Genomic DNA, 27,745 nt, shown 5'->3' with positions numbered 1-27,745 from the left:
GCCTGTGTAGGCAATACTGGGACACATAGACCAGTGGCTTGACTCCGTGGAAGGCAGCTTCCTAGGTGCCTCTCTCAGCCCTGTCTTGGAAATGCCCTGGAGGGAACTTGGAACTTCCTGCACGCAAACATGAAGATACTCTCTTTGCTCTCCATTCCTCTTTCAGTGACCCTCCTTTTGCAGTGTGCACCCTGCACGTAAGAAGCTACAGGCGGCCGCCACAAGCGAGTCGCTCCCTCGCACTGGCACCAGGGCGGTGCACCTTTCTCTGATCTGCTCCCAAACGGATTTATCTTGGGTTTCTCGCTTTTAGTGTTTCAGGCGTTTCTGCATGCCACTCTTATACAGGTGAAACTCGAAAAATTAGAATATCGTGCAAAAGTTCATTAATTTCAGTAACGCAAATTAAAAGGTGAAACTGATATATGAGATAGACGCATTACATGCAAAGCGAGATAAGTCAAGCCTAAATTTGTTATAATTGTGATGATCATGGCGTACAGCTCATGAGAACCCCAAATCCACAATCCCAGAAAATTAGAATATTGTGAAAAGGTTCAACAGTAGGCTCCAGGTGTCCCACTCCAATCAGCTAATCAATCCATAACACCTACAAAGGGTTCCTGAGCCTTTAAATGGTCTCTCAGTCTGGTTCATTAGTAATCACAATCATGGGAAAGACTGCTGACTTGACAGTTGTGCAGAAAACCATCATTGACACCCTCCATAAGGAGGGAAAGCCTCAAAAGGTAATTGCAAAAGAAGTTGGATGTTCCCAAAGTGCTGTATCAAAGCACATGAATAGAAAGTTATGTGGAAGGGGAAAGTGTGGAAGAAAAAGGTGCACAAGCAGCAGGGATGACCGCAGCATGGAGAGGATTGTCAGGAAAAGGCCATTCAAAAGTGTTGGGGACTTTCACAAGGAGTGGACTGAGGCTGGAGTTAGTGCATCAAGAGCCACCACACACAGACGGATCCTGGACCTGGGCTTCAAATGTCGTATTCCTCTTGTCAAGCCGCTCCTGAACAACAAACAACGTCAGAAGCGTCTTACCTGGGCTCAAGAAAAAAAGAACTTGTCTGTTGCTCAGTGGTCCAAAGTCCTCTTTTCTGATGAGAGCAACTTTTGCATCTCATTTGGAAACCAAGGACCCAGAGTCTGGAGGAAGAATGGAGAGGCACACAATGCAAGATGCTTGAAGTCCAGTGTGAAGTTTCCACAGTCTGTGTTGATTTGGGGAGCCATGTCATCTGCTGGTGTTGGTCCACTGTGCTTCATTAAGTCCAGGGTCAACGCAGCCGTCTATCAGGAGATTTTTGAGCACTTCATGCTTCCTTCCGCAGACGAGCTGTATGGGGACGCTGACTTCATTTTCCAGCAGGACTTGGCACCTGCCCACACTGCCAGAAGTACCAAAACTGGTTCAATGACCATGGGATTACTGTGCTTGATTGGCCAGCAAACTCGCCTGACCTGAACCCCATAGAGAATCTATGGGGCATTGCCAAGAGAAGGATGAGAGAAATGAGACCAAACAATGCAGAAGAGCTGAAGGCCGCTATTGAAGCTTCCTAGTCTTCCATAACACCTCAGCAGTGCCACAGGCTGATAGCATCCATGCCACGCCGCATTGAGGCAGTAATTGCTGCAAAAGGGGCCCAAACCAAGTACTGAATACATATGCATGCTTATACTTTTCAGAGGTCTGATGTTGTTCTATTTACAATCCTTGTCTTCTTGGTTTCATGTAATATTCTAATTTTCTGGGATTGTGGATTTGGGGTTTTCATGAGCTGTATGCCATGATCATCACAATTATAACAAATTAAGGCTTGACTTATCTCGCTTTGCATGTAATGCGTCTATCTCATATATCAGTTTCACCTTTTAATTTGCATTACTGAAATTAATGAACTTTTGCACGATATTCTAATTTTTCGAGTTTCACCTGTATGTATAAATAGTAATATGAGGGGATCAATCAATGCATGATCTGCCCCCATCTTACGATGCAAAAGACTGCCCTGGCAAATTGCGCAATTCCCGGCACACTCCCTCGTGGAAAGAGCGCCCTGCAGCTTGCAATGGAAATTTCATGCAATTTGCAACCGTGCCTGCCTCCGTGGAAAGAGACAGCCGTCGCAATAGCAATTCTCGCCTCCCACGTGACCAGGGAGGGGAGGAAAGAATTCGCGGCTCCGTCTGGCGCATCGGAATAGACCAATTGGGCTAAGCGGTCAAAAGTTTAGTCCCTCACCGAGTTGTGATTGGTACGCTTCTGCGCGCGCCTTCCCTTAGCAACCAATCGGGAGACTGCTGCAGGCGATCAAGCAATGCCCAATAAAAGACAGCAGGGGTGTAATGCAGCCAATAAGGGGAGAGAAGGTGGCCCAAAACGGAAGCACGTAGACCTCCCCCTCCCCCCCTTTTTTTTTTGCTTCCCGCTTCTCTCTGTGGCGAAAGGATTAACCATCAACTCCCCCCTACCCCGTCCACACTATTAGGAGTTCCTCCCCCGATTCTCTCATGAGGGACTTTGCTTTCTGAAGGCTGCTCGCAGCTTTATAAACCCGCCCCCTCAATCGCCATTTTATTTGAAGCGCGCTCCGTCTTCTCACGCAGCACAAAATACGGAGAACGCATGCGGCAGAGGAAAGCCTGAGCATGCGCAGTGAGAACAAGCGCGAAAAGGTCCTACATGAAAATGTACCCCGCCCATCCACGACTGCGCAAGCGCAAACCTACGGTGTGTCGTTCTCTTTTGCGCTTGCGTTCGCGAAGGCGAACCCAGAAGGTCTTGCGCTCCACTTTGGCCACACTCCCAGAATTCCATGGGATAGTTAGTTGCCCTTGACCAAACTCTCACTCAGGCCAGGGCAAGCTTTCTATCTGTGCTTATAAAACGTTCTTTTAATCTCATTGTTGAATAAGCTAACAGATACCTTAAGCCTTTCACCAAGGCACCATCTGATTATGAAATACAGTTCCCAACTTCTGTTTAAAAAGCTTTTGACGGTTGTATGTCTTAATGACTTGAGTTAGGGTTGGCAACCTTTCAGGCTTGCTCTGGAGTTTCCAGGACTAAGCACCAGTCTTCAGCTGGACATTGAAAGCAACTCGGGAGGCTGTAGTGGCTTGATATTGGGGAGAAAACCGGGGAATAACTTCTATCAAATTTGACAACCTATTGCTACATACTATTCTTCCTCCCAGAAAAGAAAAGTAGTGTGTTATTTTAGCTTTAAATGAAGGGCATCTTCCCAAAGCAGGTGATTAAAAAATAAAATTCAAATAAGTAGCTCTGAACATAGCCTGAATATCACTTTTCAAAAGTAGCAAAACTTGTAACAAAAAATAGGGGCAGAAAACATACTCCCCCCCCCCCGCACCCCGCCCCTCACTTGATGTCACTCTTCTGGCAACAGGATGAAATTATGGTGACTTGGTAGCACTTGGAGATTAACCTTCCCCCATGCAAACCTAAACATTAAATTGACCTGGAAGTCCATCTTTGTTTAATATATGAACATTTTCACACTACCCTTACAACCTTGTGAAGTTGGGCAACATATCCCTTTTTGAAACAAAGAACAGAGTCTGAGGAAGCACGATTAGCAGAGTACCCTAAGCTTCTGGCCAGACAGGTTAAATACAAAATGGAGGGAAAGACCATACTGATGGACACTGCTGTCCTTCACATGCTGCCTTATTCCTCCTGTGCATTGCCCTCTGTAGATCAGACATACGGTAATGCAAGGAGTACAAGTTTTTGGGATGGCACATTTGACACGTGTCACACAAGGCATCCACCATCTCTGTTGTTCAACAGGCCTTTAAAACTTGCTTATTCCGCACAAGTTTTGTTTGTGTAGAATCTGTGCGCGGGGGAGTTATTCTAGTCTCACAGCTTAAATGGCATTTGTATTGCACTTCACTATTTTAACATTGCCTGGTTATTTTGTTGTGTGGGTTATTCCCCCTTTGAAACTTATGCAACATTCCTTTTGAAAGGCAGACTACGGATAAAATAAATTAAGCCTTCACCAGATGAAATATTGGGTGTGCCCCATTACACATTCCTGAAGGCTTGTCTGCCTGCTTTATCAATTTACTCTTTGCCAGACCTAGTTTGTCATACAGGAGACCCTCATTATGTATCCGCGGATGGGTTAATGCATCCACAGATGGATCTTAAGAGACCGTTTCTTTATCCACACCTTAGAGACCCCGTTTCTTTATGCAATATAGGCAATTATCACCCATCTGCAGTTCCTGACTTCCAGTGCCACTTTTGGCCACCATTTTGAAGCACAGAGCCGTGTGTGTGTGTGTTTGTGTTTAAATTAAAACAAAAGAAGTTGGGGGGCATTCCTGGAGACCAAGGTACTATGCTTTTCTACCCTTATTTCTGCCCCCTCCCTGCTATTTAAGCAGTTTTTTAAGTTCAAGGAACATAACCCCCCGGCTGCGGTTTCGTTATCCACTGAAATTGGCGGGAACAGAACCCCCGCAAATAAATAGGGCCACCTGGACTTATCCCAAAATAATCCCCGCCAGCCACAATACGTCCAATGAGAAGGTGCCTTGGTGGCCATGCACACACACTTGCATGAAGTGTGGCCATGCATGGTGGCCATCCACACACACACCTTCCAAGGCAGACTGTACCAATCAGAGATCGAACTTCTACAGAGTCAGAGCAGGAGGCCAGGATCTGAACCCCCCACAAGCACAAACGAGCAAGTGAACCACCTTTAAAAAGACATTGTTCTAGAATCTCATCCCAAAGCAAAACAGGGAGAGAGTTCTACCACAATGGGTACAAAAAAATACCAGGAGTGCGTGCCAAGTACAGTGGGGATGTGCAATTCTCCTCCGTTGCAAAGTGGCTTTGCTTCTAAATCTGCTGCAGACCAGACAGCACTGCCTGAGGGGCAGAGAGCCAGCATAGCATCGTGGTCAGAGTGTTGGACCAGGACTTGGGAAACCTGAGTTCAAATCCCCATACAGCCATGAAACTCACTGGGTGACTCTGGGCCATATCTCTCAGCCTAACGTACCTTACAGGGTTATGAAGATAAACGTAGCCATGGGCTCCTTGGAGGAAGAGCGGAATATAAATGTAAAAATACAAATACATAAAATACAGACAAAGCAGGTGCGTAGGCTTGACTATAGCCCTATTCAGACATTATGCTGAACACTCATTTGAGTGTACAGTCATTCACACATTATGGCACAGCAGGATCCTTCCTGCCAGTACTATGCATTTGAGAGGCCTGGACCCAGGTTCACTTGTAAAATGAACGCAGGTACAATCATACACACAAAAACACACACAACTGTGCAGACATCAGATGTCTGAATGGAGCTACTGTCATGGGCACATCTGGGCCCGCCTGTTCTTGCTCCCAACGTGCCACCAACTCCTGCTGCTTGTACCACTTGGGTCATCCCCATCATGGGTTGGCAGCTCATTTATCACGGCAGTTATCCTTGTGGTAGGCAGGAAGCAAGGCACACACATGGCTACCATCTGATATGAGAAGGGAAAACAGAAGTCGGGCAATACCTCTTGAAGAAGCCCTGCAAGAATGTTGCCTGGTGTGGACAAGAAAGGAGAGGGAGAGATGCTTAGCAAAGGGGGACAATTCAAGCTTGCTACCACAAGATCAGCTCTCCTCAGTACAGACTAAAGAACAATTGACAATGGCTCCTTTCTTAGAGGGATTTAATAGAAGTTTGGGCAGACTCACTCAAGATAGGCCTAGCAAAGGTTCTATGCCATCTTGGCTCTGTGGAACCCCCATGTTCAGCTGCAGTCTACCTCTGAGCAGCTGCCAGAGGTTGCAAAAAGTGGGAAGGAGCTACTGCCTTTGTGCCCTGCCAGCAACCATGGGAAAACACAAAGCTGTCTTGGATGGGCCTTCTTGGTCTGACCCACCGCGGCGACTCTTACGTTCTTACCCACGCCAGGTCCTGAAGCCCCATCTCATACCATGGCTTACCACGATCAGACCATAATTCATAATCCCCCAGGTAAAAGAAGCATTCCTTTTGTTTTCAACTTTTTACAAAAAAAAAAAGTTTATTCTGTATATGTAGGATGTGGGCTAAATCCCCAGCTCCTAATCCGCTGTACAATTCCAATGCTGCGAATGGCTCCCTCGTGTCCGCTGGAGTCTGCGATCCCGAACTGCTCCTCTGCCCCTATCGTTTTTCATCTTCCCATCACGGAGGCGCCTTACTGACTTGTCTAGTGTCCAAACAAACCTAACGAACTGGAAAAAGAAAAAGCCAAAAAAAGGGGAGGGGGAGGGCTGTCCCTTTTAGGAGGCCGGTGGGTTTGGGAAGACAAGGCGTGTGACTGGGAAAGTGGCTTCCTTCTCTGCTTTTCGACAGCCTCAATGCTGAATCTTTTCCAGAGAGCATGACAGGAAAGCTAAAGAGCACACATCAACTCCACGACTGGTTTCAGTCCAAAAAATACCAAAACCAAAAACCCTTGGGTTGTTTTGCTTGGTTTTTGAAAAATATTTCTTTTAATTGTATGCATCAGACTGCGAGGAACTTGAAGGGAGAAAAGGGGGGAGAAGGGGGCCTGTAGTTCCAGGTTCCCGCCAAGTTCTTGCTCTCAGAACCCAAACGTGGAAAGTGTTGGCAAAGGGGCCTGGAGGCGCTTTCAGTCTGTGGATTCCAACACCGATTCGCTCAGAGCCAGGTCCCAGTAATGCTCTGCCCCGTGTTTCTTAAAGTGCTCCCGTGCCATGTTTTCAGTGGGGCATTGCTTGAATTTCATCTCGCCGAAGCTGCGTTCTTTTGCTGTGCCCTGGAAAGGAAAGGTGAGAGCACTGGGTTCAGGAGTCACATTGGTTCAGCGCTGTGGGCACGTCGATGCCTGGAGCTTAAACCAGTTGATCTAAGTCAGGGCTGCACAACTTCGGCCCTCCAGCTGTGTTTGGACTACAACACCCATCAGCCCCAGAGGCCAATCGCCAGGGATTATGGGAGCTGTAGGCCAACATCTGCAGGAAGGTTGAAGCGGTGTAGCCCTGATCTAGCACATGTAACTAAAACAAGCACTGATTCGTCCATCTGCTCCTGTCTGTCCCTCTCCCCTGTGCTGAATCAAAGGCTGCAAGCGTCAGGTGCAACAGCCTGTCCTCTGGAACTTTGTAAGACACCGTGCCCAGCAATGACACTACATGAACTTTTTAAAAAAAGTGATTCCTACCCCACCCCCGCTAGAAAACAGGAAAAAGTAGTTCTACAAGTGAGGCTAGAGATCTCCACTCAATCAGAAGTGTTACTTACATCCCAAACTAGAGAACATTTGTTTGACTTTTTCACAGACTCCTCATCAGATTCGTCATCATCTAAAAAAAAGGAAGCATATACCATTTAATTGTGATTAAGAATGTCAGAGGGATTTCAAATCTTAAAGACCTCACAGCCCAGAAACTGTGTATTTTTAAAGGACTACCTCTCCCTGTATGAGCACACACATTAATGAGATTAGGAACATAGGAATCTGCCATATAACGAGTCAGACCCTTGGTCCATCTAGCTCAGTATTGTCTACACGGACTGGCAGCGGCTTCTCCAGGGTTGCAGGCAGGAATCTCTCTCAGCCCTATCTTGGAGATGCTGCCAGGGAGGGAACTGGGAACCTTCTGCTCTTCCCAGAGTGGCTCCATCCCCTGAGGGGAATATCTTCCAGTGCTCACATTTCTAGCCTCCCATTCATATACAACCAGGGCAGACCCTGCTTAGCTAAGTGGGACAAGTCATGCTTGTTACCACAAGACCAGCTCCCCTCTCCCAAGATAAGGTTACATAAGAATAGCCCTGCTGGATCAAGCCCAAGGCCCATCTAGTTCCATATCCTGTTTCTCGCAGTGGCACACCAGATGCCTCTGGGAAGCCCTCAAGCAGGAGATGAAAGGCATGTCCCCTATTTTCCTGGCCTTGCAATTAGTACCACATCCTGCTTCTGAGCCTGGAGGTAGCCTATAGCCTTCCAGGCTAGTGGCCATTGATAGAGCAGTCCTTCATGAACTGGTTTACGCTCTGCTTGAAGCCACCCAATCTGGTGGCCATCACTACATCCTATGGGACAGAATTCCACAGGATCTCTCAAATGTTGTTCCTGATGTGGTTAAGAGAAGGCCACATCCTCATTAGGATTCATTCCAGGAAAGTTACAGAAACCCCCTTTTCCAAGCGGCCCCTGAACCATCTACTGAACTTCCATGTGTATTCTGTCTGCAATTTGATCCCTCCCCACCACCACTAGTATCACTGATAGAATTTTGATTTGTTGCTGGCTGCTTTGAGCGATGAGCAGTCCACAGACATTTCCACGCCATGTGCAGAGCAACAAAAGGAGCACGCATCCTTACCATCTCCCTTCGAACTGGATGTCTGTTCATCCCACTTTATTCGATGTAGCATCAGCCGTTTGAACTTCTTCTGTGCTTTAGGACCTGGAGGGAGACATATCACAAGGAGTTTTATATTTTCTCTCAATATATTAACATACAAAACTAGCATGAAAAAGGGGGCGGGGGAGAATGCAGATATAATTCATTGCACACATTCAACATTCAATGGCTAACACATACCTATATACTATCTGTTTAAAATAGTTTAACATATGTTTATACCACCCAAAACTCTGGGCAGTTTACAACAAAACAAATGACAACAGAAAAGTTAACACATTACAACAATTTAAAATTTTAAAACAATGTTAAAACTATTCAAACAGTATTTAATTAAAAGCCTGGGTGAAGAGATGCACCTTTAAAGACTTTTTAAAAGTTGCCAGAGATGGGGAGGCTCTTATTTCAGCAGGATGGGGAAACTCTGGAAATAAGAGTTCCATTAAGCATGAGAGTCAAAACCCTACAATATTGCTACCCATTATCTTCTGGAGTCATTCCAGTTCTGAAGTGATGATCGCCGAGAGATTCCGTAGATGGTTTCTCAGGGCTGCATCATCCCCGGACTAATTGGGCAAAGAGGCTCTTTTTAAAGTGGTGTCTCGCTTCCACTTAGCAGGGTAGGTGGGAGAGCAACACTCCTCATTCGCCTCCAGCATAGCAACTTCCCAATGGCCATTTGCTGTTCCCCAGCTTGAATCAAATTTTAGCTTGTGAGACCTTTGAGGACGAGGAACCATCTCCTTTATATTATATTTGATAATATTTGATAATTTTTCACTGAAAAATGGCGTAATCATTCAACAACTTTTATTCTCAGTCCAAAAAGCAGATGAAGGAACAGAAGGCCAAAATAAATCATTTTAGAGAGTGTAGGCTCCTTGAGGACAGAGACCTGTGTTTGGCCTTCTGTTCCTTGATGAAGCACCATGTAGATGGAAGGTACTGTCTCCATAACAAAAGCCCATTTTAGCATTCTGCTTAGGATACCACAAAGTATGGCTAGGACCCTGCACATGAAGTTGCCAAGGCAGATGAGTCCAACTAGTCCACCCTGCCCAGAATAGTGGTCCAGGCCACGGGAAAGTGGAGAGAGGACACTGTGGGGGCTTTCAGCCACCGCTGCCACATGTGTCCCAAGTGATCCTACCCTCGACTGCACTAGATCCCATTACCAGGAGTGCTAGGGATGTGCGAGAAATCTGACCGAATCAATTTGAATTCAAAGAGATTCTAACTGTTCGAATCAATTCAAATTCACCTGAACTCGAATTGAATTCTCTCGAATTAAACTTGATTTCTATTCAAATTCACCTGAATTTGAATTGTTTCCTATGAATCCCATTCTGTGCAGTCTTGGCAAACTGAAATGCCAATAAAACACCTCCGGAGATAAAAGCTTGAGAACTTTATCCTACCACCATGGCAATATCCTGCTGCCATGAGTTCCATGCGTTAATTCTGTGTTGTATGAAACAATATTGTATTTATGTGAATGCAAGACTAGTTTTCCCCCAAGTTCTTTCATGTTAGAAATCAATGGGTCATCTTAAATTCAGAGTCCTCTTCCTTCTGAGTAAATAACCTCTATTTTTAAAGGGGTTTGTCTTGCATTCAGAGTTGTCTTGTATTCAGGTTAATAAGGTATTTCATTCCTTTTTTTGTCTGTTCTGGATCTGCAGAAAATCCAGGTTTTGAGAACACAGCAAGCTACTCTTTTCGAGATTTGTTTCAGCGCATGACCAATACTAAGGACAGTCACTCACCTCCTTCTACCACCACCACATTGACATCTTTGTGTAAAACCACAACTCCTGTTAGGTAAAGCTGGCCGGCATTGGCTTCAATTTTGAATTTCTTTGCTGGGTTGCTTAGATTTCGGACTCTGGGGGCAGGAAAGAGAAGTCTGTTAGAGTACACGGTGAGAAGTGTACATGTAAAGCAGGTGAGGGAACAGGGCATGGAAGACAGGCCTGGACTTTGGGCCTGGAGAAGACTCACCTATAAACAGCTACATGAACCCCTTGTGAAATGTCTTCTTTCAGCTTTTTCACCTTCTTTGCTTTCCTCTGTTCCACTGTTAGCTTCCGTGCTGCGTTTGCCTCTTCATGAGCTCTGCAGGAAACAACATCTTCATTTATATATACACATTAATGATCTACCCTTCAGCACAAAGATCCCAGGGCAGGACAGTGAAAGATATAGGTGTTTCCCATAGTCTGAGAAACATACCAGTGGGGATTCAAATCAGCAACCTCTGGCTTGCTAGTCCAGTCATTTCCCTGCTGCGCCATTAGGTGGCTCTCACTCCATCCACAAACCCATTAAAAAATAAATCAATCACAGAAGTAGCAGCTATTCCCTGGTGATAAAACCACACAGAATAATCAAATACCAAGTAAAAACCAGCTATATGCTGGAAAAGTTGTGGCAGATAGGAAATGCCTCACCTAGTGTGTTCCAAATACAGGATGCTTAACTTTTACTTAAAAGAGGTTAGGTTTATTCATCCAGGCTTTTAATTAGATGTGTAGGATCTATAATATTTTTAAATTGTTTTAGCTTGGTTTTCAGTCCATGTTGTCTTATGGTAAACCGCCCAGAGATGCGAGTTTGGGGCAATCAGGCTAAATAAACCAATAAAAACCCCTTTAATAAACAGCGACTATACATAGGCGAACTTACTTCTGCCGCTTGGCCATCTGGGCCCGGACGTGGGCCTCTACTTTGGTTGGGTCCTGAACAGCTTCTGTTCCCAGAACACGCATCAGGTTCGAGATCCGTACTGTGGCAGGGAGGGGAAAGTGACACGTTTTTAAGTGCTCCTCCATTTTTGGCATTCCATTTTTTATTTTAAGTGCCGGCAACCACACTCCTACCTTTTGGTTCAGGGGGCGGCATAAGGCCGAGCCTCACTTTCTCCTGCAGCTCCTTCTGGGCTTCCCGTCGGGTCTGACGCCGTAGTTTTTTCTGCTCTTTCTTGGTTAGGTAGACCCCCAGGGTCACTGGCATGTCACTGTCCACTGGGAGCAAAACACAGCCAAGTGTAGTGGCAAAGAGTCAGAGGTGAGGAGGATTTCCCACGGCTTCAATGCCCAGCAAAGCCCCCTCCCACCTTTCCACTTTCCCCTTCCTACATTTCTTATCCAAATAATAAAATAAAATCTGGGCCCGTGTGCAGCTTTGGAAGGCTGAGCTCGCATTGTGTCTCCAATTGCCAGGAGCCAAAAGTGACCGCCATGCACACACCAACACCACACTCCAAAATTATATAATTAGCCTGGATTTTAACTGCAAGTTCCGCTGAGAGCCAATCCTGGCTGAATAACAAGATGAATTAAATCAGTAACAAAGCCAGTAGCCATTTGCTAGAATTGTACCATTGCAGATGTTGGCTCTGCTTGGTGCAGACACCTCGAAGGCTTAGTGTGGAATATCCAGTGCTCTACCCATGACCTCCTCTTATTTCAAAAAGCCTTTCCCAGCTCACCCTCTCTGCTGACAGGCTACATGTTTTGCGTTGCATTCGGCTCCTTCAGGCAGACAGTGCCAGTGGAAGTCTGGAGCTTTGAGCCTCAGGCAGCTCTAGCCCAGTGACAGACAGTGGATGGGGGCCAGGAGGAAAAGGCGCCTGGCCTCTTGCTGCCCTACTTCCGGTTGGCCCACCATGAGATCTGGTTGCCAGGCTGCATTCCGGAGGGGTTCCACTGGGCCCACAGGCTCCCCCCCCCAGCTAAGATTCCTCTGCTAAGAGTAGCACCCAGGAGGGACCACTGCCAGGATATTTACCTGGGGGGTTTAACTGGGCCGGGTGCTCCACCAGGTTTGTGATGCCGAAGTAGTCCTCTCTTTTAAACGAATCGGCGGCTTTCCTACAGAGGGAAGAGAACGTGCTCGGTCACGGATCCTGCCTCAGAAAGCTCACTCCCGTCCCCAACCTCACTCGGGCTGGAGCATCGCTGGCACCCATCGTTTGGTTTTCCGTTCCCAGGGGACCAAACAGTCTGAGGTAAGAACACTGCCTGAGGATCAGCGGATTTTCAAGTTGAAAGGGGCCCTGAAGGTCTTCAACCCCCTGCTGAATGCAGAGGGTCACGGCAGGAGAGGGGGCATGACTTCATCTCCTGGTTGTGAGCCACTGTGGGAAACAGAGTGCTGTAGACAGGCTTTGGGCCTGATCCAGTCAGGCTCTTGTGTATTTTTTAATTTAATTTTTGTTTTAGAAGTTTTGGGGAGAAGGGACAGAGAATGGGGAGAAGTGGGACACCGCAAGGGGCTTATCCCCACGAGCGGTGGCATTGCTGCTCCATCCCCTGTGGTGGCTGACGCTGGCCCCTGCAGGAAAACGACAAGATGCTCCCTGTTGGGAGCAAGGGCTTGCGAGAACCAGGGAGCTCCTTGTGAGATTATGGGGAGCTTTCGCGAGATTACGGGCCGAGATCTCGCAATAATTATATAAAGGACAGCCGGCCTGTAATGGGGGGCCCCAGTGCGCGTCCTGGCAGGAGCCTGATGACTCGGGCTAAGGGCCAGGGCAGCAACTGCTTATGGGCACTGTGAATGCAACAAGTCGTGCCTGAGAGGAGCACCTGACTACCTAGAACACTGAGGCCTAGCGGAGGTGCTCAACCCCGACCCCGAGGAGGAGCGCGACAGAAGTATAAACTTAATGTGTGCCTTTTAAAATTATTACATTTTGCATCCCGCCTTTTCTCCAGGTTGCTCAGGGTGGTGTACAAAGTCTCCCCCTGCTTACAACAACCCTGTGAAATAGGTTAGGTCAAGACAGTATGACACGTCCAGGATCACCCAGGGAGCTTGATGGCTGAGTAGGGATTTGAACCCAGGTCTCCCCAACCCTAATCTAGCCGCCATTCCAAACTGCCCTGAGTGTTTTGACAGAACATACATAGATGCAGTAAACAAACAAAATCAGGAATCAAAAATGCCAGCTGGTTCTTGTCAAGCCCAGAACTAGTACTTCCCAGCCATTCCCAAAGAAAAGGTTTCTGACCCAGAACTGTAGAAACCTTTTTCTAAAAAAGGAACTTACACATCAAAGCCATTGGGGATGATATAAGAGTCCCACCACTCCACCTCAGGGATGTCCCCTTCTTTCAGCTCTTTTTTGGGAGTGATCAGGGCCAGTTTGGTAGAGGTGTGAATTCCGGTCTTCTTGGCAGCTTGAGAGATCTCAGCTTGGAGTTTTTCTAACTGGGCCTGGCGACGGCAAAAGATATGTTCAAGAAACAATGCAACCGTTCCAAAGCAAACTGCCGTAGGAGATACAGTTCTCTTGGATGGGGGGTTTCAGGAGGCCAGAGTAAGAAAACAACAAATGCCACCACATCAAAGATGGCAAAGGCTCCCCTTTACGACAGGAACCTCTTTCTGGCTTAAAGAGCCCCTGATCAGGTCACCCACGGTGAGCAAGACATGCCAGCAGGTGACCACACAAGGTAGTGTTTGGGAACTGGAAGACAACGTCTTCTTTAGATTGTTTCAAAAGTGTTTTTCTCCTAAACAAAGAGGATTGTTTTAAGAGCATTTGTGGAGGAGGGAATGTTGGGCAGAATCTGTCCCAATCTCAATTTTTTAAGTCTGTGGGAGAGAAAGCCGAGGGCAGTCTCTTTATTTCAGGAACCAGGGCACCCTTTACTCAGTTCTGGCACCTAAATAGGCTAAATAATATAAGGCATGAAGTCTTGGATTGAGTACGATGTCTACTCCTTTTTGGATGCAATGAGCAGGAATCAGACGGTGTTAGTCATGAGTGAGTCCCATTGAAATCAATGGGACTTGAAGTTACTCTTGACTAATTTGCTTCATGGATTTCAATGGTGCTTAGCCATGACTGGATTCTGCCCACTGAAAGTAATGGGGCTTGTTTGTGCTAGTCATGACTAACCTGCCCAGATTTTTTTTAAAAAACAATCATTAAGTGGTAATAGCAGTAAACAATGGCTCCACCTCAAGGTTAAATGGGATGTTTGCCTTTCCCTACCTTATTTACCTGAATAGAAGACAGCTCTGAATGTAAGATGATGCCTTAAAAGTTCGAGGCGAAATACAGGTTATACCTGTATTTACCCCAAAGAAAGAGAACTCTGAATCTAAGATAACCTCCCCATATTGAACAGGAAAGAATTCTTGTCTTAGATTTGGGTAAATATGGTGTGTCTGTTTCTTTGGAGAACTTTCATCCAAACACATTTGCCCATACCTTCGTCCGCAACCTCTGTGCAATTTTTTCAAATTTGCCCTTATCGTGGAACTTGAATGTCCGCTTTGGCCGCTGGGCTGGGGTGATGAAGACCCGGGGGTCGAAGTAAGTGTTGGACTCCATGTCTTCGGAGGGCTTCTCCTTGAGCTGCTGCTTGAACTGCTCCCGCTTCACGGCCCGGATGTTGGCCTTCAGGGTCGGCATGCGGTGCGTCAGCTCGATCTCCTTGCCAGTGGCATCCACCGTGCGGCCTTGTTCATCCAGAATCAGCGGGGTTGGCTTGGTCTGGTCCTTCAGCTCAACTTTCCTGGGCCAGGTCACCCCAAAAGAAAAATCTTGGTTACAACGTAGTTCTGGGAAACCATGCTGAGCCCATTGGATACAGACAGGCTTGGAGACTATTGATTCCCAGAGATTTTACATGTGGGGTGGGGAGCAGACATATCAAACTGTCTTATAGGAACATAGGAAGCTGCCAGATACCGAGTCAGACCATTGGTCCACCTAGCTCGGTATTGTCAACACAGACTGGCAGCGACTTCTCCAGGGTTGCAGGCAGGAGTCTCTCTCAGCCCTATCTTGGAGTTGCTGCCAGGGAGGAAACTTGGGACCTTCTGCATAATAATAATAATAATAATAAACTTTATTTGTTAGCCACCCCGTAACAAACTCTTGTCTCAGCAGAAGAGCATGCAGGTGCTACGGCCCCATCCCCTACAGGGAACATCTTGCAGTGCTCACATGTAGCCTCCCATTCAAATGCAAACCAGGGCAGACCCCGCTTAGCAAAAGGGACCACAAGGCCAGCTCTCTGTCTACTGACTCCCAACCACTTAGGCGTGCGCAGACCCCTTGGCAGCGCTCTCCAATACTCACGGCGGTGCAATCCCCATGGCGTGCAGGTTGGCCAGGCCAACCATGTTGGCATTGCCAATGAGCCCGGGTTTCAAGGCCAGCTGGGCCTGGATCCGGGCCTGCAGCTCAGCTGCCTTCCGCGCCTTCTCGATGGCATCGTTCATGAAGGTGGCGGCCTGGGAGGGCTGGATGGTGTTGCCGATGGGGAGGCGCTCAGGCTGGGTAGCTGCTGGCGATTTGGGCTGTGGAGTGGGGAGAGGAGAGGGGCTGAAGTCACTGAGGAACATAGGATGCTGCCATATACTGAGTCAGACCATCGGTCTAACAGGTCTTGGGAGCAAGCCCTGTTGAATCAAGTGGGATATATATTGAATTTCCAGTAATCCACAAACCTTCAGTTTAAGGTAAAAGTCAGAATACACTCCCCATCTGAACATCGGAAGCTGCCCTATACTGAGTCAGACCATGGGTCTATCTCGCTCAGTATGGTCTTCACAGACTGGCAGCGGCTTCTCCAAGGTTGCAGGCAGGAATCTCTCTCAGCCCTATCTTGGAGATGCTGCCAGGGAGGGAACTGGGAACCTTCTGCTCTTCCCAGAGCGGCTTCATCCCCTGAGGGGAATATCTTACAGCGCTTACACTTCTAGTCTCCCATTCATATGCAATCAGGGTGGACCATGCTTAGCTAAGGGGACGTGTCATGCTTGCTACCACCGGAACAGCTCTCCTCTCCATTTGCCAAAACTGCAGGTGGGCTCTAGAGCCGCAGATCAGGCCCCGCTGCTCTCGCGAACTGGATGCAGCAAAGGACAGGAAGACACAAGCTGCCATAAGATGGGAAGCAAAAGAGCAAGACTCTGTTTAGGACCCGTGTTCCCTGTAACAGTTGACTGCAACACCCATAATTCCCAATCAAAGCCACTGCAGTTAGGGAAGCTGGGAACTGTAGTCAACAACATCTGGGAATCTCCGTTACAGGGAACACTGCTTAGGACCATCTTTTTGGAACTCTGCCTTGGACATATTAGTTGGTCCATGAACAGCTTGGGGTGGTCAATACTATCTGGTGGCTGGGGGGGGGGGGTTGACAAGGTCTATACCCCTAGAGATGGATAATCTTGGGTCCAGGGTGACCCAAGAGAGTGAGAGAGACCCAAGAGAGAGTCACCCTTAAGAGGGTGAGTGCCTTCTTTGTTATGAATACAGCACCTATTAAGATCATCTGGGGAGGTCTGGTTACAGTTGCCACTGGCTCGTTTGGTGGCGACTCAGGACCACGCCTACTCTGTTGCTGCCCTGAGGCTTTGGAATACGCTCCCTGTCAAAATAAGAGCATCTCCATCTCTGATTGCTTTTAGGAAGACCTTCAAGACGCGCCTGCTTTCTCAGGCTTTTAACGGAAATTAATTTTAAAGGGTTTAGACGTCACTCTGGAAGGCTCCCGCCCCAGGGCCTTGGAGGCTGACTTTGGAGGCCATACCTGAGGTGCAGGAGGGGTGATGAAACTCAACTGCTTTTTCCTCTCCTCAATTTGCCGTGTTGCTGCTTCCATCATTTGCTTGATCTGAAGAAATTGAAAGGGGGTGGGATATTAAGCCGACGTGATTTCTTCGCACCTTAGGATGGAATGCTTTCCTTTCAGCCTGGACTAACAGTGGCCAAGGCTGCGTTAGACTAGACGACCTGTTCCCTCCCACCCCAGATGTACAATTCTGCCATTCGGTGAAAGGGCCTCGCCGTCTCTTTTCACCCTCAAGTCCTCATCTTCTGCCCTGAATGCCTCCTAGTCACATATACACAACAACAGTTATTTCTCCTTAACAAAATCTTAACACACATTCACCGGGGTGGTTTATTTGTCATTTCTGTCTATGCTGATATTTTCAAGCATCCTTTGATTTTCCCACTTATTTTAATGGCATTTTATGTATTTTCACATTTATATCCTGCTCTCCCTCCAAGGAGTCCAGAGTACACGGTTATTTTTATCCTCACAACAACCACCCTGTGAGGTAGGTTAGGCAGAGAGAGAACCAAAGTGGCCCAGAGTCACCCAATGAGTGTCATAGCCAAGCAGGGATTCGAACCAGTCCTAGTTCAACACTCCAACCATCATGCTGGCTCTCTTTGAGCACCTTAGGGAGCAGAAAGCGGGCTTACAAATGTCTCAAAACCCAGAATCGGTTTAACGGCACCATGGCAAGTAAGCCATGCTACACAAAATACAGAAGCAGCTCCTCCAAAGTCTGCCCATAACATAACTCAAGGGTGCCCAACCTTGCCGCTGGACTACAAACTCCATCATCCTCAGTCACAATGGTTGAAGGCTGAATGGTTGATGGAAGTTGTAGTCCAACAACAGCTGCTTGAAAACCCCTGATTTCAGGCTTTAACCACAGATAAAACAGTTTTCAGGGAATGGGGAGATCAGTGGCCTCATAGCTTCCTGCTTTTGGTCATGTACGGAGACCGAATATAGTGGCAGTTTGTCTCTAGTATTCTTCTCTCTTCAAGCATCTTCTCTCCATAGGCCAGCAATGAGGCCTTGTGAATACTAACTAGGCAAAGAGGCACCTTTTTAATGTGGTGATTCTCTTTATTTAGTAGGGGGAGAGCAACTAGCCCTACCCACCCCCAGCACTATCCATCCCTCCAGTGGCTGTTGCTAGCATCTATCTTATGTTTCTTTTTAGATTGTGAGTCCTTTGGGGACAGGGAGCCATCTTATTTATTTACTGTTTCTCTATGTAAACCGCTTTGGACACTTTTATTTAAAAGCAGTATATAAATATTTGTTGTTGTAAATCACCGCCCCCTTCCCACCCACACAAATGACTTACAAGAAGGAGAACCATTGTTTTAAAAGAAGTGCTAGGAAGATGCTAGAAAAAGAAAGAGAATCCTGGAATTGCCACACCTATAACCACTCATAGGAACATAGGTAGTCAGACCATTGGTCCATCTAGCTCTCTGAGCAAAGCTATTCCTGGAGATTGCTTTCCCCCAATATTTTCCACAATATCAAGCCATTAAAATCTCCATGGACATAGGCAGCTGCCATATACTGAAATAGACCATTGGTTCATCTAACTCAATATTGTCTGCACAGACTGGCAGCGATTTCTCCAAGGATACAGGCAGGTGTCTCTCTTAGCCCTATCTTGGAGATGCTGCCAGGGAGGGAACGTGGAACCTTCTACTCTTCCCAGAGCGGCTCCATCCCCTGTGGGGAAGATCTTCCAGTGCTCACACATGTGTCTCAGTCAAATGCAAATCAGGACAGACCCTGCTTAGCAAAGAGGACGATTCCTGCTTGCTACCACAAGTCCAGCTCTCCTCCTTGTAGAGCAAAAAGTGAGGACTACACCCTTGTACATAAAACTTGTGGGGACAATCCAGGATGCCCTTGCAATGGAGATATCTAGCACTGTTTTGCTTCTGATTGTCTAAAGGCAATGACTGTTTGTGGGGAAAGCCAGTTCTCAAACATTTGATCACTGCAGACCTACAAAGTCACAGAACGGCATGTCAAGATGTCATTGGTGCTTCTCCTCCCTGGTCAGGTGAGCAGAAGCTCTCCTTATCAAGCTCACCTGCAGTTTGGTCAGCATTCCTGGACTTTCGGTGGGTGGGCCAGGGATCACCTCAGGTTCCTCTTCCACTTCTTCAAAGCGAGGGATGCGGCGTTTCTTGACGCCCGAGGACTCCTTTGAAATTTCAGAGTCATCTCCAAACACATCCTAAATGAAGAGAACGGGAAAATGCTTGATAAGCTTTTCTAACATCACCTATATGCCTTATCCGCCCCCACAAACAACATAGGAATAAAGGGAGCTGCCTTATACCGAGTCAGACCATTGGTTCATTTAGCTAAGGACTGTCAACACTGACTGGCAGAGGCTCTCCAGGGTTTCAGGCAGGAATCTCTCTCAGTCCTACCTAAAGATGCTGCCAGGCACTGAAACTTGGACCTTCTGAATGCATTGCAGATGCGGTACCACTGTGCCATGGCCCCACCCGCTCAAGCAGGGCTGCTCGACTTTGGTCCTCCTGCAGAGGTTGGCCTACAACTCCCATCATCCCCGGCTATTGGCCCCTGTGGTTGAGGACAGTGTTCCCTCTAATTTTTCCCCCAGCTGTGTTTGGAATCAGTTTTGTTCTGGGCGGCAATATCAAGACAGTGTGCATGTTCATGTATTCAGAATGGGGCCTTCCCGATTCAACCTGAGCAGGATCTAAAATTAGTTGAGCAGATATCAAAAAACGTGCATGCATGCGCACACCTCAGAGGGAACATTGGTTGGGGATGATGGGAGTTGTAGTCCAACAGCAGCTGGAGGACCAAAGCTGCACAGCCCTGCACTAAAGGCGATATCTTACTGCAGACAGCATTCACCCATCCAAATGCAAGTCAAGACAGACCCTGCTTAGCAAAGGGACAATTCAAGCTCAATATTGCAAGACCAGCTCCTTCTCAACCCACCAGGGTTAGAGAGAGGGATAATCTTTATTTCGGTCAGAGACTAGCAACATAACATACAAATCATACAAATTAAACTCTGAGTATGAATAAAACAGCCACCAAATGACCTCAACCTCAAACCGGCAAGAGGTTGCCGGTTTGAATTCCCACCGGTATGTTTCCCAGACTATGGGAAACACCTATATCGGACAGCAGTAATGTAGGAAGATGCTGAAAGGCATCGTCTCATACTGCGCGGGAGATAGAAATGGCTAACCCTTCCTGTATTCTACCAAAGAAAACCACAGGGCTCTGTGGGTGCCAGGAGTCGACACCGACTCAATGGCACAACTTTACTTTATGAATAAAATAAAGATACATCCCATCCCACACAAACAAAAGAGAAGGTAATGTATTAATGACTATTATATTTAGACTATTTTTTAGACTTTCCACCCCAACAGTCTTATGGAAGTCCTAGACTAGTCCTTGGTATGGAGGATCAGCCTCCCACAGCCTCCCTCCCTGCAGACAGAAAACATTTTAGCCACCAACATGCTGTCTGTGGATAACCAGGCAACCAGATGCACATGGATGTTTCTCCCATCCTGAAAAATATACTGACACTGTAATTCCTAAAGTTGTAATTCCAAAAGTGAAAAAGCGGCAGGGGAAATGCCATTTCTCCTCTGGGGAGGAGATCTGTGTGGGGCTGGGTGTTCTGCTTGCCAGAGAGCTGGGGGCACTCAACGCTGGCTTTCTTAGGGAAATGATTAGCACAAAATGAGTCTTCTCCTGTGCCCATTTGTTGCCCCCCGCCCCTGCCCCTGCCAGCTTGCCGTGACTGGAAGTGGGTCTCTTGGCCTGCAAAAGGAAGGTTGAATCTTGGTGGGGATTCCCTACCCTCTTGGTTTAGTGTCTGATCTGTGCATTAAATGCGTAAAATGTGCTAAGCAAATGCAGGACGGATCAATGCTTGGCAGAGGCGCTCTCACCCCTGGACTTTGGGGCCGAAGTCCAGGGCTCCACAGCCCCTGGGGCCCCCAAATCCTCTTCAGTTTGTTGGTGGTGTGGTTGCCTGGCGGAGCACGATGAAACTTAATTTGCAGGGGAGGGAGGGGCTTCCAAGGGCCTTTAGGTCCAGGCTCCCAAATTACCTAGGTGCACCTCAGACGCTTGGATGGGAAATTCAGAAAGTGGGAGCTATTCTCCGATGCAGCAATGTGATGGCATTTCAACCAGCAGTGTGCTATTAAGATGACATTTTTCATAATTAAAATCCTGAGGGCAGGCTTTGTGGACAATATTTGTGGACAAACTAGTATATCAGGATAGCCCACATAGCCCCCAAAGGGTCCACTAACAAAGGTGAGGACTTTTACTCAGATGATCAACTAAGAGACCAGAATTCAGACTGGAATTTTTGGCCCATGGTTTTATAGTCAACCCAGCCACAAAGCAAAGTGACCAAGCTCTAGATCCTGCCCCTACACCGACTGCAACTGTTCAGTGAGCAGAACATAGGAACATAGGAAGCTGCCATATACTGAGTCAGACCATTGGTCTATCTAGCTCAGTATTGTCTTCACAGACTGGCAGCGGCTTCTCCAATGTTGCAGGCAGGAATCTCTCTCAGCCCTATCTTGGAGAAGCCAGGGAGGGAACTTGAAACCTTCTGCTCTTCCCAGAGCGGCTTCATCCCCTGAGGGGAATATCTTGCAGTGCTCACACATCAAGTCTCTTATTTGTATGCAACCAGGGTGGACCCTGCTTAGCTATGGGGACAAGTCATGCTTGCTACCACAAGACCAGCTCTCCTCTTGCAAGAACTGTACAGTGAGCAGGGTTTGTGCCCAGTTTAGACTAGGTTGTACAAGAGAGCCAGCGTGGTGTAGTGGTTAGAGTGCTGGCCTAGGACCGGGGAGACCCAAGTTCAAATCCCCATTCAGCCATGAAAACTAGCTGGGTGACTCTGGGCCAGTCACTTCTCTCTCAGCCTAACCTACTTCACAGTGTTGTTGTGAAAGAGAAACTCAAGTATGTAGTACACCGCTCTGGGCTCCTTGGAGGAAGAGCGGGACATAAATGTAATAATAATAATAATAATAATAATAATAATACAAGATTACCCACCCCTCGCCCTCCTGGGAAGCGGCAAGGTTAATTGTACGTCCACCTCTGTATTTTGCAAACCCCATGAGACAGAAATTATCTCTGTTCTGCCAGGACACAATGTAGAACCGCTGCTTTACTTAATGCAGAGGGGAGATGATGTCCCAGGAACAGAATGTCAGGCTGAATCCATTATGGGGATCAGTGTAGGATTGTTAAGATAATGGATGTTAGCTGGAATCTGTGTAGTTGAGAAGGGAACTTCTCTAGTGCACTTTAAAGATGTGTACCAAGGAATAGTGGGAGCTGTATCAGCTCCTCCTTGTATGTGGACAGAGACACCAGTTCTGAGTTTGGAGGATAAAAACCAACCACTAAATAGCACACAGAGTGAATAGGACCAAGAAGAACGGGGGAAAACAAGCAAAAACCTCTGAACATATGAAAAGGAACCCCCAAAAGCCAGCAAACAGAATTTCATGGAAGAACCAAAACATCCTAGCCCTTCAGTAACTTTGAGAGCAAAATACTCTATTGTTATGCAAAGCATCAGAAGGCGAGGATAGATTTGCTCCATTTCACAGGCTGGTCTTCTAGCAGAACTCAAGCCCAATGAAAGAAAAGTGCAGCAAACAAAAACATACAAGATAATCCCAACCGCAGACAATGGCATTCACTCAAAGTTCTCAAATCAGCTGGTTTGGATTCCAGGATGACATTGCCGAGCAAAAAGGAGCAGAAGAAATATAGCTACAAGCTACCACTGGTCCTATCTCAAACAGGACATTGGAACCAAGAGAAGCTGCTACAGAGGTTTTTTCACAGAGCCTCTCTAGGTTATCGCATAACAGGTTCTCCTTCCAAGCATCTCACACAAGTCTCTTCCTGTCCACACCACAGACTGCAGCAACTGTGGAACCATCACAGCAAGACCATGTTAGCTGAAAAAGAGCATCTTGTATTTTCACCAGCTTTCTATGCGTTCACTGCACTGATCAGACACTAAACCCAGAATGTAGGGAATCCCCACCAAGATGCAGCCTTCCTTTTGCAGGCCCAGTATCCCACTTCCAATCACGACAAGCTTCAAAAAACAACACACACGACGACGACTAACAGGCACAGGAGAAGACTAATTTTGCGCTAATCGTTTCCCTAAGCAGGCATCAAGCCAGCGTTGAGTGCCCTAGCCCTCTGGCAAGCAGGACATCCAGCCCCACACAGATCTCCTCCCCAGAGGTCTCATTTCCACTGCCATTTTTGACAAGGTAAGCAACGGTAGGAATCCTTTCTGAGCAGTTTCTTATCTTCTCCAAATCCCAGTACAAATGACAGAAGACCGACTTGTCTCCTAAGCTCTCTGCCTGTGTGCCAGAAAAGGAACTGAGGGAAGAGAAGGGATTGGCGACGACCACAAATAATAGCTGGCTAGTGAGCTAAGCCTACATTTGTGGATCCCTCTCCCTAAGCTTTCCAGCAGCTTAAGATTTCAGAACCCAGAGGATAAAGCAGCAAAAGTCAGGAAAAACACAGAAAGCAATTCGGTGTGCACACCAGTGTTGCCTGTAACAGGGATTCCCAGATGTTGTTGACTACAGCTCCCATCATCCCAAGCCAAAGGCCACTGCAACTGGGGTTGATGGGAGTTGTAGTCAACTTCATCTGGGAATTCCTGTTGCAGGCAGCACTGGCAAGCACACGCTTCTCTTTCAGAAAGAGCTTTTCTTCTGAATCTCTAGGCAACCCTCTCTGGAAGAAGAGAACTTAAAATGACTCTACTCTGTCTGCAACCTCTAAAGCTCTGCTGCCTTTATAAGAAAGTCACAGAAACCAAATCAAGAGCACAGCCCACCTTCAACTCCCGCTTTCGGTTCCGGTCACTGTTGGACTTGGAGTGTCGGGAGCTTCGGCCCTCTTCAACGGCTTCAAAGAGCTTGTCAACAAACCGCAGAGTGGAGTCGTCCAAGAAAGGTTTGAGGTGATCTGGGGGGGGGGGAAGAGAGGGATGGGTTAGACCACCACATCACACTGAGAGAACAATGAGAAGACTGTATCCCCCCACTGCCTCAGGGATAGGACTGCTGTCCATGAACACTGGCAACCCTGAACAACAATCAAAGAGAAGGGCTGTTTCTGTTTAGGGAAATGCTTGCCCCACACTGGCTGCCCTTCAAAAAGGGCTCACTCTAAAGAGCCTACCTTCTCCGGCCATTCCCATTGGCTGCAGACAAAAAGCCCTCAAATGTAAAAAAAAGGTCTAATGGGCCCCGGCAACATCTCATCTGCTTGACCTGAGCACATCCAAGAGAGACCCCTTGACAGCTTCACAATCTCCAGAGGGGACCTGGTGCTCTCTCTCAACTTTACCAACCACCAGGCAGGGCTGAGGAAGAAAGGTACCTGGGAGATTATTTTCAGTGGTTACCCCACAAACATGGATTGCAACAAAATTTAGAACTGAGAGAAGGAAGTACTTTTTCATGCAGTGCATAATTAAATTGATGGAATTCTCTGCCACGGGATGTGGCAATGGCCACCAGCTTGGATGGCTCTAACAGGGGCTTAGACAAATTCATGGAGGACAGATTTTTCAATGGCAACTAGTGTGGATGGCGACAGGCTGAATACCATTTGCAGGGGAGCAATAGCAGGAGAGAGGCCATGCCTCCATCTTTTGGTCGTGGGCTTCCCAGAGGAAAGAGGATGCTGGACTAGATGGGCTGTGGGCCTGATCCAGCAGGGCTCTTATAGAACTCAGTTCCCCCAAGTACCAAGCCCTTACCACAAAGCCCCAGCATTTTGGGGTTGGCCAAGTTTAAAAACTTTTGAGCACGTGTACATGTGCACACCTTAGAGGAAACACTGGAGACTACCTTATATTAAGTCAGACCCTTGGTCCATCTAGCTCTGTATTGTCTACAGACTGGCAGCGGCTTCTCCGAGGTTACAGGTAGAAGTGCCTCTCAGCCCTATCCTGGAGATGCCAGGAAGAGAGCTCAGATGCTCTCCCCATCCCCTTAGGGGAATCCCTTCCAGTGCTCACATGTAGTCTCCCATTCAAATGCAAACCAAGGCAGACCCTGCTTAGCAACAAGGACAATTCATGCTCACTACCACAAGACTAGCTCTCCTCCCAATATGACGCCAGCATGGACGATACGCAGCTCCCCCCCATCCAGGTACATCTTTGGGAAGCACAAATCTTTCCCTAATCCACCCTTCAGCAACACCAATAACAACCTACCTGCCGCTTTCTTCTTGTCCATCCCCTTCCCAACACAGTTCAGTGCAGCGGTGACAACTGTGGGCTCTGAGAAGCCCAGGACCCGTTTCACTGTCTTCTCTACCCATGGTTTCAGCTCGTCCAGCTCCCGCTTGGAGAGCGCCATCTTCAGGGAAAGATGATCAGGCCTGAAAGGAAAGGACCTGCCTTCAACTTGCTGCTGTTAGGTCTCCAAAGGTCAGATGTACTCAGATTTACTAAAAGTGTGTGCGGCATTACTTTTAAATAGGAAATGCCTCCCTCTATGTATTTTTCCCTGAAATCACCTCTCTAGGTAGTGAACAAAACAAGCAGTCTAAGCAATTCATCCTTGTCCCCGTCTGTGGCCTGCCTTTTTCTCCAGTGTCTACCCCATACTGTATCAACCTGCCTTTGTCAAATAAGCAGCCATGGCAAGAGCTAGGGAAAATCCTCTTCTCTTCCCTGCTCAAGCCAGACGTTACTGCATCTCCTTTATGCAGAACTCATTTGAACTACTGGCTATTAGGCCATTTAATACATTATAACTTAGTTAAGGCACTCACTACCACTAGTTTAAATGGCTTTGTGGGGGGCGGGGGTTAAGGAAATTCATGGAGCAGGAAAGGCCCGTCAATGGCTATTATACATGATAGGTAAGTGGAACTTCCACATCTTGAGGCAATTCACCTCCAAAACCCAGATGCTAGAGACAAACCATAGGAAAGATCTGTTTCCTACATGCCCTGCTTCTTGTAGACTTCCAAAAGTGAGAAACAGAAAATCCTCTGGTCCAGAAACAGAAATGCCAGACTAGATGGGCCTCCCCGTTAGCCTGATCTAGCAAGGCCAGCACTTCTGCTCCTAGCTGCCAGTAGACATGGAAGTTAAGTAAAACCTCCATATTCTGAGACAGTCTACCTTGGAGTATCAGATACTGGGAGTGTGGGTGTGTGTCAAGGAGCAAAGGCAGTAATGAACCTGCTGTGGGGGGGCTTCCATGGGGGAAGGCAACATATGGAATAGAACAGCTGGACCACCTCGCCTGGAGACAGGCAGGTGTTCTCTCAAGCCCTTTATCCGCATTTGGGAAAATGCTTCCCAGAGGACTCTAGAGCTTGTGGGCTTCCAGGAAACCTCTAGGCGAGAAACAGGAATGCTGGACTACTAGACCGGCCTCCCCCTTGGCCTGGTCCAGCAAGGCCAGCTCTTCTGCTCCTAGCTGCTGGTCGACGTCAGAGTTAAGCAGAACCTCCACGTTCAGAGACAGCCTACCTTGAAATACCAGAACCTGGGGGTGGGGTGGGGTGCGGTTCGAGGAGCAAAGGGGGCTACGAACATGGGGAACAGGACAGCTGGACCACCTTGACTGGAACCAAGAGGGCGGTTTCTCAAGCTCTTGGCCCACGCTGGGGAGGGAGTCTCCCCCCTCCCTGGCAGGCAGCTCAAGCGGGGTGGGGCGGGGCCCCTTCTCAGCCCCCTCCAGGGCCAAGGCCACTCCCCCTCCTTTACCCCCGCCCCGAGGCCAGACCTGGCCTGTCCCCCCTTGCGGCGCCTCGGGCGTCACCCTCCGCCCCGCCTCGGCCCCTCACCCGGCCGGCCGCCCCCCGCTCCTCAGCCAGGCCGCGCCGCCACAGAAGCTTCCCACTGACGGAGACGGAACGTCGTCGGCGCGCGAACCGGAAGCTAGGGGAACGGGAGGAAGCGGAAGAGGCGGTACCCATAGACTTTCCCTCCCTAGAGCGACCGCTTGGAAGCGCGGCTTCCGGCGGCGCCCTGAAGAAGCTCGGGTGGCAGACTTGCGCGCTCGAAGCCTGCTTGCGGGCTCACTTTGGTCTCTAGACGCAGCTCCCGGCAACGTTGGCTCTCTCCAGCCGCTGTTGAACTGCAACTCCCATCATTTTCATCAGCCCCAGCCGCAATTGGCTGGGAATGCTGGGAGTTGCAGTTCAACGGCCTCTGTGTATATCAAGGCTGCCTACCGTATTATATTAAGGGAGGGAGAAACCCAGCTGCCTGCGGGGTGGGAGGGCTCTCTCTCCTTTGCCCCAACTCTTCCCCACCCCACACTAAATATCTCTATCATAAACCCCATCCCTGGCTGCCTTTAAGGTCCTTCTTTAGACCCACCTGTTTCACCAGGCATTTGCCATTTAATAATAATAATTAATTAATTAATTAATAAATTATTATTATTATTATTATTATTAATTGGTAATTGGTAAAAACCAGCTAGAGTCCTTGGAGGCGGTATATATGAAAATTTTAATTAACAAATAAATATTTTTATACCTCCTGATATAATCTCTAGGTAAATGAAAAGGTAAAACCACAGACAGGAATTGCTGCTCTAACTTCGGTCTCATTGGGTGCGGAAAATATGAATGTGTGGAGTTTAAACTTTTTT

At 47.8% G+C, this 27,745-nt stretch overlaps 1 protein-coding gene across 2 annotated transcripts; it reads right to left on the bottom strand.

Moving 5' to 3' along the window:
- Positions 1-6,056: 6,056 nt before the first annotated feature.
- PRPF3 (pre-mRNA processing factor 3) lies at positions 6,057-27,082 on the bottom strand. 2 transcript variants are annotated; one of them, XM_053278305.1, is made up of 16 exons: positions 26,931-27,082; positions 25,342-25,508; positions 23,950-24,080; positions 19,117-19,263; positions 17,004-17,087; positions 15,545-15,765; positions 14,669-14,981; positions 13,499-13,665; positions 12,235-12,317; positions 11,325-11,468; positions 11,131-11,230; positions 10,447-10,560; positions 10,212-10,330; positions 8,404-8,487; positions 7,316-7,377; positions 6,057-6,830 (listed from the first exon to the last, which is right to left on the bottom strand). In XM_053278305.1, exons 2-16 carry the CDS (start codon positions 25,484-25,486, stop codon positions 6,684-6,686), a joined length of 2,061 nt encoding a protein of 686 aa, XP_053134280.1. In that variant the 5' UTR covers positions 25,487-25,508; positions 26,931-27,082; the 3' UTR covers positions 6,057-6,683. The 2 variants fall into 2 exon arrangements, with proteins under 2 accessions (XP_053134280.1, XP_053134279.1); XM_053278304.1 differs by lacking the exon at positions 26,931-27,082 and having other exon boundaries at positions 14,669-14,975.
- Between the last annotated feature and the right edge of the window lie 663 nt (positions 27,083-27,745).

The sequence above is a fragment of the Hemicordylus capensis genome, chromosome 14 (genome assembly GCF_027244095.1).
Source record: "Hemicordylus capensis ecotype Gifberg chromosome 14, rHemCap1.1.pri, whole genome shotgun sequence".
In the NCBI taxonomy this organism is placed as follows: Eukaryota; Metazoa; Chordata; class Lepidosauria; order Squamata; family Cordylidae; genus Hemicordylus; species Hemicordylus capensis.
Note: the sequence above shows the minus strand (reverse complement) of the source record. Positions and strands in the feature narration are given on the sequence as shown.

Coding starts and splice junctions, on each gene's coding strand:
- PRPF3 (XM_053278305.1), bottom strand. CDS start 25,486: ATGGCGCTCTCCAAGCGGGAGCTGGACGAGCTGAAACCATGGGTAGAG. Junction 11,469..12,234: donor GGCCCAGTTAAACCCCCCAG/GTAAATATCCTG, acceptor TTTTGCTCCCAG/TGGACAGTGACATGCCAGTG. Junction 10,561..11,130: donor CAGATGGCCAAGCGGCAGAA/GTAAGTTCGCCT, acceptor TGTTTCCTGCAG/AGCTCATGAAGAGGCAAACG.